The following is a 21,164-nucleotide window of genomic DNA, read 5'->3' as shown; positions in this document are numbered from 1 at the left end:
ATTTTAATATACTTACATTAATTTTGATACACATATTGAGCACATATTACACCTAACATGACATGCACAGGTAAAAAGTAATCTAATACTGTATTGTGGTAGGAGTGTTAATTGACTCCAAATAGCGAGCGGCTGTGGCCAGAAATCTCGACTCTGACTGCGAGAACAAGTCCAGTGTTGGGTCAAAGAGCAGAATATTGTTGATGTGGTTCAAGGCCACATACAGAGGAGAGTTGCTCAGATTTGTCGTGGCGTGCGGGACCAGGAATAGCGGCCGTTGGCGTGGACGGAGGGAACCTCTAATGTGTAGTGGTACTTTAAACGATACAAATTGTAATAAGGAAGGGTTAGACAATGTGCCTCGTATCAGTTTAAAGAAATATTTTACCATAGCAAGTCGTCTACGCATTTCAAGGCTTTGGTATGATACCATTCCTAGTACAAACAGTGTTGGGTACATGTAAGGGTAGAAGCCATGAATTTTATAATAGAGGTAACGGACAAATGATTTTTGAACTCTTTCAATTAAGGTAACATGTTTTTGATAATGTGGATTCCATATGATGCAGTTACTCTCAAGCACACTACGGACATAGGCGTTATAAAGTAATGAAATGACATGGTGCCTATTAAAAAGTTTGGACTGCCTTAAGACGAACCCAAGAGACTTACGCGCTTTGTTACAGATTTGCACTATGTTTTGATCGAATTTTAGTTGGGTATCGAAGCACGTGCCGAGGTCTCGCATAGTTTGTACATTTTGGAGGACCTCGCCATTCAGCGTGTATAACCGTGAGGCCGGTATGGTTGTCTTCGAATATGACATGCTTGCACATTTAGCGGTATTTAGGTGTAGACTATTATTTAAACCCCACCGATGAACGGCATCTATGTCCGACTGGAGTTTACTAGCATCGGTCGTATCCTGGATTGATTTTGCCAGTTTGACATCATCCGCAAACATCAGTACGGTAGAATGCTTAACAATTTCGGGCAGGTCCAATAAAATTTAAATAAATAAATATATAATAAATACAGGGTAGCTAAAAAACTAATTGCATTCCCTTTGCCAGGGAGGTTTTGGGATTATACTGAGCAAGTTTTACTATGGGACCAACCCCGAAATCGCAAAATAAATATTGGCTGTTTCATACATTTTGGCTGGTCCATTTTCTATGGGAGAGTAATTTTTGTTTTGCGATTTCGGGGTTGGTCCCATAGTAAAAGTTGCTCGGTATAATCCCAAAACCTCCCTGGCAACGGGAATGCAGTTATTTTTTAACCAACCGTATATATTTATTTTTGAGAGTTCTCGATGTATGTATGTAGTTTGACATACGAGTATGTGTGATGGCATGTGCATGTATGTGCAACGGTGAGGAAATATGGGAGCTCTAAAAAAGAATACATTTTACAGTATTACATATGGTCCTATTTTCCCGCACTAGTGCGTAAAATAGCACTTTTCGTGCGTATGTCAAAAGTTTAAAGGGCTATATGTACTGTAAAACGTTGTACGATACACGTGCGAATAGGTAATTCGCAACTCGTGTCGATTTAAAACACTCCCTTCGGTCGTATTTTAATTTATCGCCACTCGTTTCGAATTTCCTCTTTTCCGCACTTGTATCGTAAATAACTATTTTATGGTATTTATAATGTAAATGGGCCTAAAATTAATTTCTTTTTTGCAGACCCCTGGCAAGACGTCGAAAAGAACAACGGTCAAGTGGGCTACAAGGGTTTCGTGGGTCTGAAACAGCGCTACCCCCACCTGAAGGTGACCATCGCCATCGGGGGGTGGAACGAGGGCTCGCTCAAGTATTCCAAGATGGCTGCCAGCGAAGAGAATAGGAAGACGTTTATTGCTAGCGTTATGGCTTTTCTGGAGTAAGTAGTCTCTATAGATATAGATATCTGATGATTAAACGATTTCATTTATTCATTCATTCATTTCATTGTTCATCATTCAGGCAATCATTTGTTCCCAAATTATGCGTGTTATTTTGGCTTTGCTTAGTTTTGGGGCTAGCTAGGTCGATCTGTGTAAGATTATCTTCAAATATTTTTTATTTTAATGTCCTTGATTTATTCATAAAGTTAGTCTTTCTTGTGTTCATTTATTCATTAAAGAAATTCATTCGTGCAAATGTGCAACCATACTCGCTGCAAGTCAGCAACTCACCACCCTTCCAACATAATTGTAAATTATGTCCGTAAATTATAAATTGTATTGTCGGCATGACTTGAGCAGAATTCCATTACATTATGTAACAATACTTATTTTTAACAAGCTTTTATTAGGTCGACCTGTATGTAACCTGATGACAATACAATAATATGGTACTGTCGAACTGATCTGATGATGGAGACAGGAGGTGGCCTTAGGAAGTTTCGACCTGTATATAACTAACTGTAATGGAATCTAAGGTAACTAATTTAACCATCTTCCAAGGATCGTAGCGTCATGAAAATTGGCAGCTGTATGTAGTTCTGATGACAATACAATAATATGGTACTGTCGAACTGATCTGATGATGGAGACAGGAGGTGGCCATAGGAACTCTGTGATGAAACAACGCAACCTAAATGTGTTAGGGGTTTTTTGAATTGTCTCGATGAGTATTATTTGTCTGTCGTAAGAAAAGTACAGTCAGCGACAAAAGCTTGTACCAAAAATGAAATTTTTGCCAAAAACTTATTGTAACATTACCCCATATGTACATGTTACTTACTGTAAAATGGGATGAGTAGGGACAGTAGGGACAAAACTGACATTCAAACCTCGATAAAACTTTATTTTTGTTTAAAGATAAATACGAAATAGTAGGAAATCCCAGCTCACCCTGTAGTAGGGTTGAGGAGGGATTTCCTACTAAGGTGAGTTTTGAAAATTGTTGGATCGACACTTTGGGATTATGAACATTATAATAGCTTGATTTGTTATTAGAATACATATATAATTTACGTAGCAGTAACCTGCAAAAACCAACTCACCCCTCTGTCATCCCTACTCACCCCATTTATGGTACTTAACTTTTAACAACATTATTTTCTTTCAGTAACTACAAGTTTGACGGTCTGGACTTGGATTGGGAGTACCCTGCGAGAAGAGATGGCAGACCTGAGGATAAGGCCAACTACGTGACTTTGGTTAAGGTAAGTTCTCTAATACAACGTTAAAGGTGACATTCGGATGTCAACTGCAGCTGCATTTATACTATTGCGACATTAACTTAAAGGATGACTCGCGTTAGACCGGGCCGTGTCCGGGCCGCTTACTTTTCTATGACATGACAGGCGATCACGTGATGCTTTTCATAGAAATCGATGCGCCGGAAGCTCCGGCCCGGACACGGCCCGGTCTAATGTGAGTCATCCTCAAATCATCATCTTCCTCGTGTCGTCCCGGTTTTTTGCCACGGCTCATGGGAGCCTGGAATCAGCTTAGCAACTTCCCAAGAATTGACGTAGGCACTCATTCTGACCTTCCAACCCAGAGGAGAAACTAGGCCGTATTGGGATTAGTTATTACGATGGTTTCCTTCGCCGAAAAGCGACTGGTAAAATATCAAATGATATATCATACATGATCATACATACTGGGGAGACAGTGTGGAAGCGGATCTGCGTCAGCTTCAAGCTGATAATTGGCAGGTGACTTTTCGGAGGCCAAGACCCTCTCTGGGTCCCTTCGGTTCGAGGTTTGAACCTGTAACTTCCGCATTGAAAGACGCACGCCCTTACTGCTAGGCTACTAGCGCTCTTGAACGTTCTTAATATATTTTCAGGAACTGTCAGAAGCCTTTGAGCCCAAGAAATACCTTTTGACCGCAGCTATCGGCGCTGGTAAAGAAACGATGGACGCCGCCTACGACCTCTCCAAACTTAGCAGGTACCATGAATCTAGTATTAAACTGGATTGGGCATGAGTGGTGGGGATAACTGACAGAACGGGATAGTCTTACGTATCTTTCAGTAGGAGTAACAGAGAAAGCGCTATTATTGTTTGTCCTTATCACAGTCTCACATATTTATTGCTCCCCACCATTTTTGTAGTATGGATAATGGTGGGCAACAAATAAATTCGACCAATCACAGTGTCGCATTTGCGTATGTTTTGTCCCTCACGGAGGCACGCGTATACCACTTCTATACGATCCTACCTTCTATGGCAGGTACAAACTAATCATCATCAGTCACTTGCCAATGAGGCCCATGGGATTGACAACTGTCAAAGGTTTGCATAGATAGCGCCATTATAGCTTGTTATGATTCCGTACCCAAAGGGTAAAACGGGACCCTATTACTAAGACTTCGCTGTCCGTCCGTCCGTCCGTCCGTCCTTCCGTCCGTCCGTCCGTCCGTCCGTCCGTCTGTCACCAGGCTGTATCTCACGAACCGTGATAGCTAGACAGTTGAAATTTTCACAGATGATGTATTTCTGTTGCCGCTATAACAACAAATACTAAAAACAGAATAAAATAAAGATTTAAATGGGGCTCCCATACAACAAACGTGATTTTTGACCAAAGTTAAGCAACGTCGGGAGTGGTCAGTACTTGGATGGGTGACCGTTTTTTTTTTGCTTTTTTTTTTCGTTATTTTTTATTATTTATTTTGATTTATTTACATCGATACAGCTTGAATAAAGAATAACGTTCGTAAGCGACATCAGTAGGAAAGTAGTCGATTCAGCAACTATTGGCCTTTTGGATTAGAAAGGAAACGTTCCGAATAAACGACCGTTTTTTAGGGTTCCGTACCCAAAGGGTAAAACGGGACCCTATTACTAAGACTTCGCTGTCCGTCCGTCCGTCCGTCCGTCCGTCCGTCCGTCCGTCCGTCTGTCTGTCACCAGGCTGTATCTCACGAACCGTGATAGCTAGACAGTTGAAATTTTCACAGATGATGTATTTCTGTTGCCGCTATAACAACAAATACTAAAAACAGAATAAAATAAAGATTTAAGTGGGGCTCCCAAACAAGGGGCCGGTATATGAGGTTTTCGATTTAGATCTCACTTTGTAACCATAATTCGTTCAATAAATGTTGAATAATTGCATTAAATTACACGTAAATTTGTTCACGAAGAAACCGAGTACCGACTCTTCATGCCATTATATTTTTAATTTGCTGTTATTCTCTACAATTACAGTCGAATTTAAGTATTATGTTCCTTCAAACTCGCTTAAAATGAAAAAAGTTTAAAGACTCATCTTTAGTTATGTATACCTATGTATCAAATGTTTTATAAATTACCTATAAAAAGCAATGTTTTATTTCGATTAGGTCTACATTTTGTGCATATTGCATATCTGAAGTATTTTCGTACTAAACTTGAAACTTTCGTTGAAACTAAATAAAATAATTATTCCAAATGTACAGTCGCCTGCAATTTATGTTACACAACGAAGGCCGCAAAAATATCTGACACGATCTTATTTGTAGAACCATAAGACCATGTCACATATTTTTGCGGCCTTCGAAGAGTAGGTACCGTCATTATCACCAACTTTGCCCGCTTTTTTTTTTAAAACGAATTTCTCAAAAAACTTCACATCTAATGACTTTTTTTTATCAGCACGTCCATTGTGATCAAACGCATCAGTTTATTTGAAATAAAAATATATTTTATCGTGTTTTTACCCATTTTTTTGCGTTTTAGAGGGCGGGCAAAGATATTCGGGGTTTTTGCCAACATTGCCCACGTCAATTTGGTATTCAAATACAGCTCGTATGATGATGATGTCTAAGGATCGCTTAAAGGTTTTGGGCAATCCTACCATTCCCTGTTAATAACTTAGCACATAAGTATAAAAAACTTTTAAATAAATTTGCTGGGCAATGTTGCCTACCCGTTTTTGCCCATTTCCAAATAAGGCTCGCCTAAGCATTTTACAAAGGCTAGGGTTGTCACTTTTGAGAAAATCTGTTACAATAGTTTAATAATATGATTTTTGTTGTGTTTTTCATTCGTTAACGGGATAAAACATCTAAATAAAGGATAATAAGACAAATAAATACAGTATATATTTATAAACTTATTTTAGTGTACAAACATAACCTTCTTTTACTTGCGAAGTTGGGTAAACTAGATGAAAGTGACAACCCTAATCCGTTTTTGGTGGTGGGCAATGTTGGTATGGATGCCAAATTACCGGATTACTTTGCCCACCGCTAAAACTTTTGTGTATTTAGGCCTTTTTAGTTTAAATCTCAATAGACATAATCTATGCTTCATGTGTTATAACTCAAACCCGGAAATATTTGTCAAAGGGTTCTCAATTTTTTCTACTTGCATTCATTATTTATAAATTTTTTGCCCGCCGAAATATACCCTATATTAGGCAACTCGCTTAAACTCAAAATTCCCAAGTCAAGTTATGCACAAGTTTGGTATATAGTTTTGTCAGAAATATAACCTATTTTCTACTAAAAATAGCAGGGTGGCCATAACTATTATAATTTTTTCTACATTAACGAATTTGTTTAAAATTGTCGTTTTGGGCAAAGTTTCCCTGGAGGCAAAGTCGGCGCTAATGACGTAACATATTATTGCAGGTGACTGTACATAAATGTTTCGGTGATTTTGAGATTATTTTCCAGGTTAGTTTACTAACAATCAAGTTATGCAGATACCGATTTCGTGAACGTATAAGTAGTTTAGTACCGCTAATTGTTTAGCGATACCGATTATTTTTGAAGGTAAAACTGTACCGGTTGAAATATAAAGATATTAAAATTACAGCAGGGACAACCATTTTTTATAGGTGTACCTAAACCATCATTGGCCGAGCGTTAGCAAAGGTCTCCGTTTCAGCTTGGGCAAAAATGCTTTTGTATGTTCTCCTTTGCAGATCACATTTCTCAACTGATTCTCGTGAAAATTTGTAAGCAGGTTCGATAGAACTATTCTGTTTCGCTTTATCCGCCAAAATGAAATTGCCACCCTGCTGAAACTTTATTTATTTAAATTCCTATTGAATGGATTTTGCACCTTATGAAAAACCGTATAGAGTAGTAAATAACATTTTATATCTGACTTAATGACATCTTGTTTTATTCGCTTTAATTGTACAAAACGCGTATCTCGACAAAGCAATATTAGGTAATAAAACAGTCAACAATCAAATGAATTAAATAGGTACGTCACGTGTGACATGAACAGACAAGGAAAGCAAGATTAAATGCATTGTTTCTCTTTCATCTTTCAATGGAACGCTTTTACCCTCAAAGGAGGCTAGTGGTCAATACTAAACTAAAAGTCCAATCTTAAAAAAACGTGATGTGTCACTGACCTGTCCCAGTAAAGTGAGGTAGTGTGCGTGAAGTGCGCTTGTGTGTGAAATGGGGTAAATTGACAGAATCTGAAATTTTACCCACCGCTACCGTCGCCTTAAGCAACGTCGGGCGGGGTCAGTACTTGGATGTGGGTGACCGTTTTTATAGATAATGGTACGGAACCCTTCGTTTGCGAGTCCGACTCGCACTTGGCCGGTTTTTCTATGAGATTTGGCTTAAAGAGTTGGCATCCAGGGCATAAAATTCCATTAAAAAAACTAAAAACCGGGCAAGTGCGAGTCGGACTCGCGCACGAAGGGTTCCGTACCATAATGCAAAAAAAAAAAAACGGTCACCCATCCAAGTACTGACCACTCCCGACGTTGCTTAACTTTGGTCAAAAATCACGTTCGTTGTATGGGAGCCCCATTTAAATCTTTATTTTATTCTGTTTTTAGTATTTGTTGTTATAGCGGCAACAGAAATACATCATCTGTGAAAATTTCAACTGTCTAGCTATCACGGTTCGTGAGATACAGCCTGGTGACAGACGGACGGACGGACGGACGGACGGACGGACGGACGGACAGCGAAGTCTTAGTAATAGGGTCCCGTTTTACCCTTTGGGTACGGAACCCTAAAAATTGACACAATTCTAGGGATTGACAGGGCAAGCTATGCTGGCGCCATCTGCTAAATACTTTGACAGGCCAACGCCATTAGAACGTACATTTTGACTCCAAAAGATATCATTTTGTTATCGTTCGGCCATGAGTCTCGCTTGTGTCAATACATGTATGGCCCTGTGAACAAGTCCGAGCGGAATGCACTCATGAATGTAAAGCCCCCTCCACACTCGTGCGTGAATCGCGGCGCGAAGCCGCGAACGCGAGTGTGGCGTCGATTTTCGCAGACAGCGAAATCGACTCCACATTCTCGTTCGCCGCTTCGCCCGCAATTCACGCGCATAGTCTGGAGGGGGCTTAACAAGTACATGCGGCCCACACCAGTTTTGGTGTCTAGCAGTAGTAGTTGCCGCGCTCCGCTACGGAACGGACGCCTGCTCGCGCTTGCGCCACCTAGCGGTCATATCCGTCGTAATAGACGCGTTTTGTTAGAGAGTGAACCTTCTGTATCTAGTACTATTATTTGTGGCGTTATCAATGAAAAGGAACCTTATTGTCGATGGCGCTTACTCCATTATTAACGATGCTCAGATATAAATAAAGTGTTGCGCGACGCTGTGCGGCGTAAGCGCCATCGACAATAAGGTCCCTTTTCATAGATAATGCCCCATTTATTCTGTGTTTTCGTGCAATCCGTCATGGCGAACGTCGTTTAAGGCCGTAACACACTATCGCACCGCACCAAGGTCATTGTGCGACGCACCCATAAGTAAGAGCGAGAAAGAGATATCGCATTCTCGCTCTTACTTATGGGTGCGTCGCACAATGACCTTGGTGCGGTGCGATAGTCTGTTACCACTATTACCATGACGCACCGTACGATAGTCGTGGCGTGCAAAGAGTGCGCTAAAACAGAAATATTTATCCTCCTGAGACTAAATGTACATTACAATGTACATATTCGTGCAATCTAATTTGAACCTTTCATGAACCAAATAAAGTAGCATTTCTTTTGTTTCATTGCTTTTTAAAACAAACGAAATTCGATCCAATTTACTTATAGAACAAGGTTCAAATTAAAAGTTGAAAAACTTTCTATGGTGGGATGGTGGGTCTAAGGGGCCCACTGATTAACAGTCCGCCGGACGATATCGGCCTGTCAGTTAAAACAAAATTTTGACAGTTCCGAACAACTGACAGGCCGATACCGTCCGGCGGACTGTTAATCAGTGGGCCCCTTTACGAGGTTAAAACAGTCAATTCTAATTCCAGATACCTGGACTTCATCCACATGATGTGTTACGACTATCACGGCACTTGGGACGGCTTTGTTGGAGCCAATGCGCCTGTATCAGCTCCTGAACCTGACGTGCTGAGCGTGGTATGTACCTGTTGCTGAACAACTCTCTTTCTTTCCTTCTCTTTCTTTCTCTTTCTTCCTTTCTTTCTTTCTCTTTCTTTCTTTCTTTATTTGTGGTCTCTTCCTCATGACTGACGATCGTGGTCATTGGTGGATTTCTTTTTATACTACGTCGGTGGCAAACATGCATACGGCTCATGGTATGCAGTCTCCGTGGCCTATGTACGCCTGCAACTCTAGAGATGTTACATGTTGCCAAACCTAACACTCCGCACCCTCGTTGAGCTCTGGCAACCTTACTCACCGGCAGGAACACAACGGTTTTCTGTATGGTTGGGCTCTGCTCTAGATCTGGAATGACATCCGCTGTGCTGTGCCCTGTCACACAAAGCGAGATGACTTTCACAGGGCCCATACTCTCTTTTGGACGTAGTTTAAGGACATACCTGAGTCCAAATATGGTATGTAGTAGTATGTACCTACATGTTTGTTGCTGAAAAATCGAAATGTAAATTAAATTCTACGTATTGGATATACTCACTGTATTTTGATATTGACAATAGATTTATTTTCGAGATATTGAAGTCTTAAAGGGGCCCACAGATTACCAGTTCGCCGGACGATATCGACCTGTCAGTTATTCGGAGCTGGTGATGGACAGGCCGATATCGTCCCCTGTGGGCCCCTTAAGAGTTTTATACTTAAATCCATCCTTTCTTTTCAGGAATACACCATCAAATACATGCTGGAGCACGGAGTAAGCCCATACAAGATGGTGCTTGGTCTCCCTATGTATGGACGGACATTCTACCTCATGGACGCCAGCGTGGGGAGAGTGGAGTATGGTAGAACGCCAGTCAAGAGCCAGGGCTTTAAGGGGCCGTATACTAGAGAGGCAGGCTTCATGGGGTACAATGAGGTAAACAGACATTTAATAGGGTATTTGACTACTAGTCCAATCAATATCTTTTTTCGAACTGTCAAAATGATTTTTCTACTATGGAATTTATATGAAACACTAGCATGTGACGTCACAATCAAATTATCCACTCTTTATAGTTTTATACGGGTTTTAAAATAGAAATTGTGTCTAAAAATAACTGCTGTCTACGTTTCTCTATTATTCTTCTGGTGCTTTATTTCATGCGTGGTGTAAAATAATTTATTTTAAATACAGTCAAATACCCTATTCAGGAAATAAGGCCCAAATTGTATAAACTCGCCCGTCTGTAGACACTTTAAAAGAAAACTTAAAAATGCTGGTTGTAGGAAATCTTTGTTGAACTAAATAAATGTCTCGTTTACAGATTTGTATGGAGCTCTCAAACCAGTCCAACTCCTGGCGTCGTGAGTGGGATGAAGCCAGCAACACACCTTTCCTACGTGACGGTGCTCGCGTGATTTCTTATGACGACCCACAATCCATCGCTGTCAAAGTCAAGTAAGTTCCAGTCCTTCTTTCAAAAAATGAAGATAAAAGCAGGTCTCAATCCCATCAATCATGTTCGAAGTTTAGACCTGAGAGGGCATACCGCCAAAAAACTGTGAGGCAGCTTTGCGAGCCAAATGCTCGGTCTGTGTGGACGTGCCTCGGGGCCGTTCGGGCGCACGTTGGCTCGGCCGAGCGTGCCTCGGGGTCGAGCCGTCCGCTGTCGGCTGTCGGTGAATGCGACATGCTCAAAGGTGCCTCGTTGTGCGCTGTTCGTTCTGTGTGGACTGGTGGTGGTTTTGGCTCGCAAGCGCAAATAGTTTTAATTAGTTATGAACTCTCAAAAGAGGCTCTGTTTCCACTTGCCTTCCCCAAGCTAAAAGATAAAACATAGTCTTTGAATCAACATATTTTCTGTCCTCAGGTTAGCAATGTCCTACGGCCTCGGCGGCCTCATGGTGTGGAGTATCGACACGGACGACTTCAAAGGGTCCTGCGAAGTGGACAACACGAAGAACGCGTACGAAGTCTTCACGAAGACGTATGCGGAGATCAGAGATAGCCCAGTGTTGAAGGAGGCGCTGAAGACTTTGAAGTTGCCTGATGGTGAGTATTCTTCGTTAATATTATGAATGTGGAAGTGTTATACTATGTACGAAGTCTTCACGATAACGTATGCGGAGATCAGAGGCAGTCCGGTGTTGAAAGCGCTGTAGGCCTTGAAATTACCGGATGGTGGGTATTCTTCATAATTCCTAGTCTATTCAATAAATAAAATTAATAAATAAATATTAGGGGACATCTTACACCTTCGAGCAACACCGGCTTCCGACATGTCGGAAGGGAGGAGCCCAAGCGATATCTTACCGTACAAATCGTTCTGCCATTTTTTGCGGGGGGAAACGTGCACACAGTCAGTACCATAAGAGCACACGGGGCCCGTGCCCAGGGCCCCCATCCTCGGGGGGCCCCGAAGGACAGACAGTAACAGTATATTTGATTACCCATAATAATTAGAAGATCATAGTAGTAAAATGTTAGATTAATTCGCTTTCTTTACTTTCCAAAAGGGCCCCAAATTCTTATGTGCCCAAAGGCCCTAGCATAGTTTAAGACGGCCCTGCATACAGTCCCACTTTTCACTCACTACGTATACAAATGTCCAATCCAGTAATGACGACACTATACATATAAAATGACACAATTCAAAGACAAATCTTCCACACCTCGATCTCTTTTTGTTTACGGACGAGTCACAACACGCACCGCCATAGGTACAGAGGGCCTACCACGTTCGACGTGTTGCCTCCCTGTCACACTTACGTACGAATTTAAAAGTGCGACAGAGAGGCAACACGTCGAACGTAGTTCGCGGTAGATCCTCAGAGATGACGATAAACACAACTTTTGTTATTATTTACAGCGAACCGCTTGGAGAACCTCAGCAAACGCACAGCCTACGTGGCCTCAAACGGCGAACTATTCCTCCGTCTCCCCGAACCCGAATATTCCAACTACCCCCTCATGCGCACCATCAACGCGGCGACAACCCTAGCGTTAGAAGAGAAGCGCATATTGGACGAGATGGACAGGATCATGAGAGAGAACGAGATAGAAGACAAGCCCGCGCCCAAATCCAGTCATAGGGCTGTCAGCAGTTTAGGTTTTTTGTCTTGTGTGTTATTATTGTTTAAGTTATAAGTGAAAGACTTTTTTTACGGCTGTAACTTAATATTGTTCCTACAGAAGGTTAAGACCAGTATGATTTTTCGATTGTTTTTAGTCATTTAGTTTTAAAACTCTCTTTTGATATATTGTGTTTTATTCTAAGCCAGTCTCCAATGAAATTAGTTTTGAAACATACCGTAAAATGAGGTGAGTAGGGATTGCGAGGAGAGTCGGGTTATGAATGGGGAGAGAAGGAATGACAGGGGGTGAGATGGTTTTTAAAGGCTGCTGCTACCTAAATAATGTATTCCTATTATTACAAATGGAGCTATAGTAATATTCATAATAAAAAAAAACTTTTGTATGAAATCCCATCTCACCCCAACTACGAGGGACTATGGGGTGAGGAGGGATTTTGTGTTTATCGTTAAAGTTATGAATGGAACTACCTAAAATCATAAAAAAAACCGGCCAAGTGCGAGTCGGACTCGCAAACGAATGGTTCCGTACCATTATCTATAAAAACGGTCACCCATCCAAGTACTGACCCCGCCCGACGTTGCTTAACTTCGGTCAAAAATCACGTTTGTTGTATGGGAGCCCCACTTAAATCTTTATTTTATTCTGTTTTTAGTATTTGTTGTTATATAGCGGCAACAGAAATACATCATCTGTGAAAAAATTCAACTAGCTATCACGGTTCGTGAGATACAGCCTGGTGACAGACAGACGGACGGACGGACGGACAGCGGAGTCTTAGTAATAGCGTCCCGTTTTACCCTTTGGGTACGGAACCCTAAAAACTAAAATACAAACGGCCGGAACATTTATTAATAAAATTAAGTTTGCATAAAATGTAAAAATAAAATGTTATAGAAGTTTGAATGTCAGTTTTGTCCCTACTCACCCCATTTTACGGTATTTATAGTTTTAATTTTTTATACATAATATTAATGATATTTTCCAAAAGAGTTAGTACTTATGACACTGTTAAGATATTGATGTATAGTAATCTGTTATTAACAGATCTGTAGCATTTCTATGCATTTTTATTTTAAGGAATACTCATTTTTTAATAAAACAGAAGTATTTTATTTAAATCGTTTTATTGACAGCCTGTTTTTTTATAAATCTTCATAAGGCGACCCGCATCTCACGTTGTAGAAATGATCGCAGACCTGTAAAGAAAAAAAAACTTTATAGTCTAAAATATATAATAAATACATTAGTACATTGTAGGAGAGGACGGAAAACCGCTAAAAGATGGACGAGTGCGTTTGAGGGCCGACACGTTAGTGGAGGCCCTCAAATAATACGAGTCCATCTTTAGCGTTTCCAGCCGAGGCATTACATAGTGCTTTTCACGACTACTGCGAGGAAATCAGAAAACATTTGCATAACTATAAGTACTAGCCCGGGATTTCTCTGGTAGCAAAGTACTAGCCACGGCCTGTGCTGTCTCTTGAATTTCGGTAGGCGTCAGCGTAAGAATATCATTTTCTTCACTAGCAGAACTCATTTTTAAAGCGAGCGTAGATACGTGTTTCTTGTATTTTTTATTCAAACATAATTTACACTATCCAAATTCAGTAAGTATTTTCAGATCCCGCCTTTTTTACTTTTTGTATCACTTTTAAGAGGCGTTTTTCTGTTATTTGCTTAAAACCGACTCTAAACTTAGAAGCGTTTTTGCTAAAAAAAACCACAAACAGCTACAAAAGTAAAAAACGCCTTAAGCGTGAACTGAATGGATAATTGTTAAAAAAAAATTAACTGAATGGTTTTGTAATTTCTATTTTTTATAAACAAGAAATTGGACCTATAAATAACCTAATTTTATTTTTGAAGGAAAAAGTTGCGCCAAAAAAGACCTTTTATTGATTTTTATGTTTTAAATGATACTCATTGCTGTAGCGAACCGTCACCAATGACAGATGATGATAACATGATGATAATAATGAAACATTGTAGTAGTGGTGGTTCAGGTGCTACAGCTATTGCCTACTTTCCAGCTTGGTTTTAGACCATCTATTGCCACATTTCCGAACCATACCTATATATTATAGGTAAGGTGGCTGATTCCGTCATAGGGGCTATTCCGTCCGTTTTTCTCGAACAACGAACAAAATTGATAATTTGATAGTTTTAGCAATCAAAAGCAAATGGTATTTTTTTCTTAGGATGAAAATCAAAGAAATATACGCTAGTGGACGGAATAGTCCCTATGACGGAATTAGCCACTTTGACCTTATCTCTAGTCTTTACAGTTACTTAAATGAAATTATGACAATATTTAGTATGAATTATGCTTTACATAGGGTTAGGCGGGGTAATTATAAGACAGGGGTAAAAATAACACAATGTTTTTAACACTCAAAACTAACAAACTATTTTGGCTCAGCGATCCAAAGAGAATCTTGGCCTCCGAAACGAGAGCGTGCCACCTGTCCCGATCCTGCGCTACTTCCTGCCAGTTACTGACGAAGCTGAAGCAGATCCGCCGCCACACTATCTTCCCAGCGATACCTGGGCCGCCCCACCGGACGGCCACCAGTCGGTCGTCCCAAGAACGCCCTCTTGACAGCCCGATCCTCTCCCATTCTGACTTCTGAGTAGGTGACCGAACCAGCGAAGTCTGTGCGCTTTCGTTTCGCCGATGATAACACTCAAAAACTTGTTCTATTTCATTCCTATCATTTAAAAAGATGTCTACACATGGCTTCTTTTTAAATGGAACAGGAATAAAATAGAATAAGTTTTTGAGCGGTAAAAAAAAGTTTACGTTATTTTTACCCGTGTCTTATATTTACCCCACCTGATAGGTATTTTTTATGTACAGTAAAAAGGCGCCAAAAAGGCATAAAAAGTCATTCAAACTTTTGTCTCAAGTTAAACAAAGTTGACATCATTTTGACGTTTTGACATCAAAACGTTAGCTTGAATTGGCCTGCTTTATTAACTAACTTGCACCATCTCACTAACCGGGGTTAAGCGGTTAAACCGTTAACCCAGTGTCAAATTGTACTGGTAACATTGGACACTCCAGGTTTAATTGGTTTACCCGGGTTAGTGGAATGGTGCAAGTGGCCCTAACCTGGTAAGCTAACAAATAAACTAAGAGACCTTCTAAAAAAGAAAATAAAAACATTTGTGTCACGTATTATATAAGAAAAACAATTTAAGGCCGATATAGACGGACTGCAATCCGAGTGCAACTTGTATGGGAACTGTACCCCGACGCTGCAGTTGGCGTGCAGTCCCCATACAAATTGCAGTCGGGTTGCACTCCGTCTGTATCAGCCCATACTGTACCTGGAACTGTTCGTTGAAAAGGGTCCCATTGGCACAAAGGTCTGTCGCCACTAGACGCTGGTGCCAGCAGAAGTGGTATGCCTGGGAACAACACAGACATACAGCACAGAATAAGTAATAGTAGTTACTACCGTACAGAAAGGAAACTTCCTACGAAACCGAAGTTTGACAGCGATTCAAGGACGAATCATGTTATCCTTTTCTTATGTATGGTACTATCCCTTTCGGCTATTTAGGGTTGTCAAAATTCAATTAATTATCTTATCTGTGGTCGTACATACAAAGGGAAGTCAAGTTGTCGGTTAAATAAAACTAGCTTGACTTCCATTATCCAAATCCGCGTAATACCCCCGTGCTCGGCCCTGACAGCTAAAGACCGTATGAATGGTGTCGCGAGCCAGCGTGGGGTGCAGCGGGGGAGAGGTAGGCAAGTGGAGATCATGGTAGTTTTACCTGACATCCAGTGTCTAAGTCCGCATAATACCCCCGTGGTCGGCCCTGACAGCTGAAGATTGTATGAATGGTGTCACGAGCCAGCGTGGGGTGCACCGGGGGAGAGGTAGGCAAGTGGAGATCATGGTAGTTTTACCTGACATCCAGTGTCTAAGTCCGCATAATACCCCCGTGGTCGGCCCTGACAGCTGAAGATTGTATGAATGGTGTCACGAGCCAGCGTGGGGTGCACCGGGGGAGAGGTAGGCAAGTGGAGATCATGGTAGTTTTACCTGACATCCAGTGTCTAAGTCCGCATAATACCCCCGTGGTCGGCCCTGACAGCTGAAGATTGTATAAATGGTGTCACGAGCCAGCGTGGGGTGCACCGGGGGAGAGTAGGCAAGTGGAGATCATGGTAGTTTTACCTGACATCCAGTGTCCAAGTCCGCGTAATACCCCCGTGCTCGGCCCTGACAGCTGAAGACTGTATGAATGGTGTCGCGAGCCAGCGTGGGGTGCACCGGGGGAGAGGTAGGCAAGTGGAGATCATGGTAGTTTTACCTGACATCCAGTGTCTAAGTCCGCATAATACCCCCGTGGTCGGCCCTGACAGCTGAAGATTGTATAAATGGTGTCACGAGCCAGCGTGGGGTGCACCGGGGGAGAGTAGGCAAGTGGAGATCATGGTAGTTTTACCTGACATCCAGTGTCCAAGTCCGCGTAATACCCCCGTGCTCGGCCCTGACAGCTGAAGACTGTATGAATGGTGTCGCGAGCCAGCGTGGGGTGCAGCGGGGGAGAATGGAGATCATGATAGTAGGTGTACCTGACATCCAGTGTCCAAATCCGCATAATACCCCCGTGCTCGGCCCTGACAGCTGAAGACCGTATGAATGGTGTCGCGAGCCAGCGTGGGATGGAGCGGGGGAGAGTGGGGCAAGTGGAGGTCATGGTAGTAGCTGTACCTGACATCCAGTGTCCAAGTCCGCGTAATACCCCCGTGGTCGGCCCTGACAGCTGAAGACCGTATGAATGGTGTCGCGAGCCAGCGTGGGATGGAGCGGGGGAGAGTGGGGCAAGTGGAGGTCATGGTAGTAGCTGTACCTGACATCCAGTGTCCAAGTCCGCGTAATACCCCCGTGGTCGGCCCTGACAGCTGAAGACCGTATGAATGGTGTCGCGAGCCAGCGTGGGGTACAGCGGGGGAGAGTGGGGCAAGTGGAGATCGTGGTAGTAGGCAAAGTCGATCGGCACCTGGCAGGTGGAGAGGGCCGCTGGAATGTCAGCAAAATGGTTAAAATAGCTATATATCTTATTAAATAGTTTATTACGAACGAACGTATAGCCTTAACTTTAGGCGCCGAGAAAAAATATTAATTACTTTGTTTAAACGGACTTAAAAATTGCAGTTGAGATTTAATGAAATATTTTGAAATGGGAATAAACATTATGCAGACTAGGAGGGTCGAAATTAAAGTCTTTCATGTATAACTTACAAAAAAAATTATACGCTTAAAATAAAAACATCATTATTTATATAAAATTGAATTGAGCAATTGTCAGATTTTATAGAAATCTAAGATGTGATCGAAATGTACAAACTTTTTGAGAATTGCTCAATTATTGACCCAGCGTTAGCGAAGGTCTATGTTACTTGGGCAAAAATGCTTTCATATGTCCGAATGTTCTAAGTTCTAATCTACAGGCGGCAATGATCATGAAATTTTGAAACCGAGTGTTTCATGAAACAGATTCTCCTGATATTTTGTGAGCAGGTACAATAATGAAATACTCGTACCTAGATATTATTTTTTTGTACATTTTTTGGAAAATTTTCCAAATAACAGAGCCACACATTTATTCTGTTCAAAGCTATCCTCGTGAGATCTAAATTACAGTTCACAGAGCCAATATAATATTTAAAACTTTTGCATTTTGAACACATATTAACTCACATTTATAGACGGGTCTATCGCGAATTTATTTTATTAAGTACCTTTATTTACCGACGTTTCGACACAAAAAAATAATCGCGATAAATGTCTGTCTCACGGAAGTTTTGTTATTTAAATTGCTATTATTTACTGGGACCAAGCTTCAATTTAATAACAAAATTCTTACCCAAACAAAAAACAACGGCAACGATTTTCAACATCTTAAATTATTAATAAATAAATTAAATAATAATAAATAGGAGTGCCGCGGAGTGCGCGATTAACGATACTAAACGGCGCGTGAGAGCTTATCCGCATTAGAATGTTATAGATCCATAGATCATTGATATAGATCCGAGGACGGTGTCATGCCATACAAATAGATTTAACCAATCAGTATCAAGTTATGTTTGAACAACGTTCCATCTCGAGTAAGATGTAATATTACATCTCTGTCTTGCCCTATGGTTGACTGGTAGAAAATGCTTTTAGCCATTAAGTCCTCCATTTGTACATTTAATTTGTATTTTGTGCAATAAAATTTAAATAAATAATATTTACTACATAGTTAAGTGTAATAAAATATAGTTATTCGCTTTATTTCGGAATTTATAAGCTTAACAATGTAAATGATTTTACTAATCATAATCACCGTGTAGGTACGTCTACCATCATTGGCCTGTACATACATAAACATCGTCTGAACGTCATATTAAACAAAAACCTACATAAAAAGTATGACAATAAACGATGAGGCACTGGTGATTTCATAAAGCGGCAATTTGAACTGTGTAGATAACCCAGATCTAGTGAAAGACTTTTTATTTTCTTCCGTTTCGCTAGAGTTAGACTAAGAAAAGTCTGCAACGATTTTGTTAGTACAGGCAGTGCGAGTGTTATTTATACGTTATACTTTCATAGAAGTTTGACGTCTAAAATAACTCTTGCACTGCGTGTGCTATCAAAATCGTTGCAGAATTTTCTTGGTCTAACTCTATTTTTGCTCTTTTTTTTCAACTGTCGGTCACTGGTGAGTTTCTTCACTTGTTGCACGATTTATTATGTCGGCTGTACACACTCGTCAAGAGCCTCTCGCCGAGAGTCTTGGTACGAGAGAGGAATGATTGAGACGAGACAAGGAATAGCGAGTCGAGAAGGGAGCAGCATGTACACATTCGTTCTCGGCCTGTCTCGGTTTTTCTCGACGAGTGTGTATAGCCCGCATTATAATCTGTGATGTACGAGTAATTTAAATCCTAAGCCCAGTAGTGGGGCGAATTACCGACTGAAGACAATAAATATTGTTGTAGACGCGTTAACAAAAACGCTTTATTAAGGGAAAATAATTATCATTGAGAAAAATACAAAATTAGTGTATAAATTTATACATCTTGCAAGATATGATGCCATGGAAAATGTTATTAAATAAAAACGGGTTGCACTCCGGGAGTGCCGGCAGAAGTGAAAACTCAATGACATTGTAACAGTTTTTCGATCAGGTCACGTGTCCGTCTTACGAAGCGTCTTACGTCTTACGCTGTCGCGAGTTTAACATTTTTTCCCCATCACAAAAAGTGCACAGCGCCGCTAAAGAAGTTTTCACTTCAAAAATTATAAATATTCATGTTGGCTTCATATGGCACAACGCCGTCCACTCAAAGCTACATATCGATTTCGCGGGCGCGAGGCCGCGTGGTGCCCTTGCGCATGCCATCGTTGCACTGACCATAATAATATTAATAATTGTCTGTAGGTATGTTCGTAATGCGTTTTTTTATTATTTTCATCAACTAAGAAGGTCGCGCTTTCTAGCAAATAGGTATGTAAGAAAATATGCAGTAAAGTCGGGTTACTTTAGCCACAGATCATATAATACTAGTACAGATACCCAATCCCATACTAAAAAAGCGCACCGTCCTAAGTATCTTATACTTGTAGCTAATTTTTTAGTTCACAGTGACAAACTAGATGGCGCATGGAGCTAACAAAACTCTTACAACAAACATGAGTTGAAATAGCGTCGAAACACCTCTCTTGCGACATCTGTTGTAGCTTTCATGCACTAAACCTACATATCACATTCATTTTAAGGTTCATTGTTACTAGATGGCGTTTCAGACATCGGCGACAAAATTAAAATCTATTTACATACTTTAAGTCAATTTACGATTATGAAATCAATTTGACATTTTTGTTTTTTTGGTTACATTTTTTGTATTGTAAATAGAAGTTTCATTGGGTACTTTAGTAAGGGGTCAAATTTTCCTTACAAATCACAGGTCATGTTCTTATCGCTTACCTTGCTTCGGCACGACGAGCGTTCGAGTAAACCAGCATAACTGTGACTTTGAGATACACAATAATGCATAATCAAAGAGCGACTCTTATGCTGGATTGAAGTTATCTAGTAGGTACCTACGCATCACGTTAGGGCAAAAAGAACAAGGCATTGCGGTACGATCAGTTTTAATAAATAATTCTGGGCGCTAAGCGTTGCATTGGTTGCCGTGCACATGGCCTTGAGAGTAGTGATTGCAATCCGGATTATTCGAAGTTCAAAAATCCGGATTTCGGAGCGTTTGAAAATCCGTTTTAAAATTCGGATTTTGAAAAGAAAAAACCGGTTTTTCGGATTTTTTCCCACCAGTACTAATTTGCTCAAAATTAATGCTAATGCGAAATAAAAAGCGGTGCACATGAAGCGGTAACGCGGGAGAGCTATTGCCAGCCGGGCATTGCGCGTCGCGCACTCGCTCGCACCTGTATGCTTGCCCCGCTTCCGCTTTTTTTATTGGCGTAGCAGCCCAAGTAACAAAATTTGGTACTATAAAAGTCCTGAGAACGTTTTGGAGCGTGCTAATTAGTGTTCATGATTAGCACTATAATGGTGTTGTAAACGTTTACAAAACCCCAGATAGGCCCTAGTTTTATCACTGATTTATTCTATAAACATTACATAAAGGCTCTCACGGTGATAAATCAGCTCTATGGTTGAAATGTAAAAGTGAAAGAGAAACGCTCTTTAGTACTAAAATAGTGCTGTCTGCAACGTTTATGTCGCAATTTGGAATTATAAAGGTAACCAATGAAACATGTTTATAGTGCTATTTTGCACC

General features: G+C 40.9%; 2 protein-coding genes across 5 annotated transcripts in view; one reads left to right on the top strand and one right to left on the bottom strand.

The window, feature by feature from the left end:
* Positions 1 to 12,511, top strand: part of LOC134802742 (probable chitinase 2) — a 317,146-nt gene extending 304,635 nt beyond the window's left edge. For all 4 annotated transcript variants that reach the window (XM_063775419.1, XM_063775420.1, XM_063775418.1 and 1 more), the window contains 8 exons: positions 1,695 to 1,890; positions 3,063 to 3,159; positions 3,792 to 3,895; positions 9,183 to 9,291; positions 9,995 to 10,189; positions 10,578 to 10,711; positions 11,124 to 11,305; positions 12,123 to 12,511. In XM_063775419.1, coding sequence (XP_063631489.1) covers positions 1,695 to 1,890; positions 3,063 to 3,159; positions 3,792 to 3,895; positions 9,183 to 9,291; positions 9,995 to 10,189; positions 10,578 to 10,711; positions 11,124 to 11,305; positions 12,123 to 12,400 — 1,295 coding nt within the window. In that variant the 3' untranslated portion in view covers positions 12,401 to 12,511. The remainder of the gene's footprint in view (positions 1 to 1,694; positions 1,891 to 3,062; positions 3,160 to 3,791; positions 3,896 to 9,182; positions 9,292 to 9,994; positions 10,190 to 10,577; positions 10,712 to 11,123; positions 11,306 to 12,122) is intronic.
* Positions 12,512 to 13,456: 945 nt separating this feature from the next.
* On the bottom strand, positions 13,457 to 18,377 carry LOC134802710 (U-scoloptoxin(01)-Cw1a-like). The gene is made up of 4 exons (XM_063775354.1): positions 18,236 to 18,377; positions 17,219 to 17,388; positions 15,680 to 15,760; positions 13,457 to 13,545 (listed from the first exon to the last, which is right to left on the bottom strand). Exons 1-4 carry the CDS (start codon positions 18,267 to 18,269, stop codon positions 13,492 to 13,494), a joined length of 339 nt encoding a protein of 112 aa, XP_063631424.1. The 5' UTR covers positions 18,270 to 18,377; the 3' UTR covers positions 13,457 to 13,491.
* Between the last annotated feature and the right edge of the window lie 2,787 nt (positions 18,378 to 21,164).

Source organism: Cydia splendana, chromosome 25 (genome assembly GCF_910591565.1).
Source record: "Cydia splendana chromosome 25, ilCydSple1.2, whole genome shotgun sequence".
NCBI lineage: Eukaryota > Metazoa > Arthropoda > Insecta > Lepidoptera > Tortricidae > Cydia > Cydia splendana.
This window is presented reverse-complemented; position numbering and strand designations above follow the sequence as displayed.

Excerpts from the sequence above, each read along its gene's own strand:
- LOC134802710 (XM_063775354.1), bottom strand. The coding sequence starts at position 18,269 with ATGTTGAAAATCGTTGCCGTTGTTTTTTGTTTGG. Across the intron at positions 17,389-18,235 it reads TGCCGTTGTTTTTTGTTTGG|CGGCCCTCTCCACCTGCCAG; the intron begins GTAAGAATTTTG and ends CTGACATTCCAG. Across the intron at positions 15,761-17,218 it reads ACTTGGACACTGGATGTCAG|GCATACCACTTCTGCTGGCA; the intron begins GTACAGCTACTA and ends TGTTGTTCCCAG.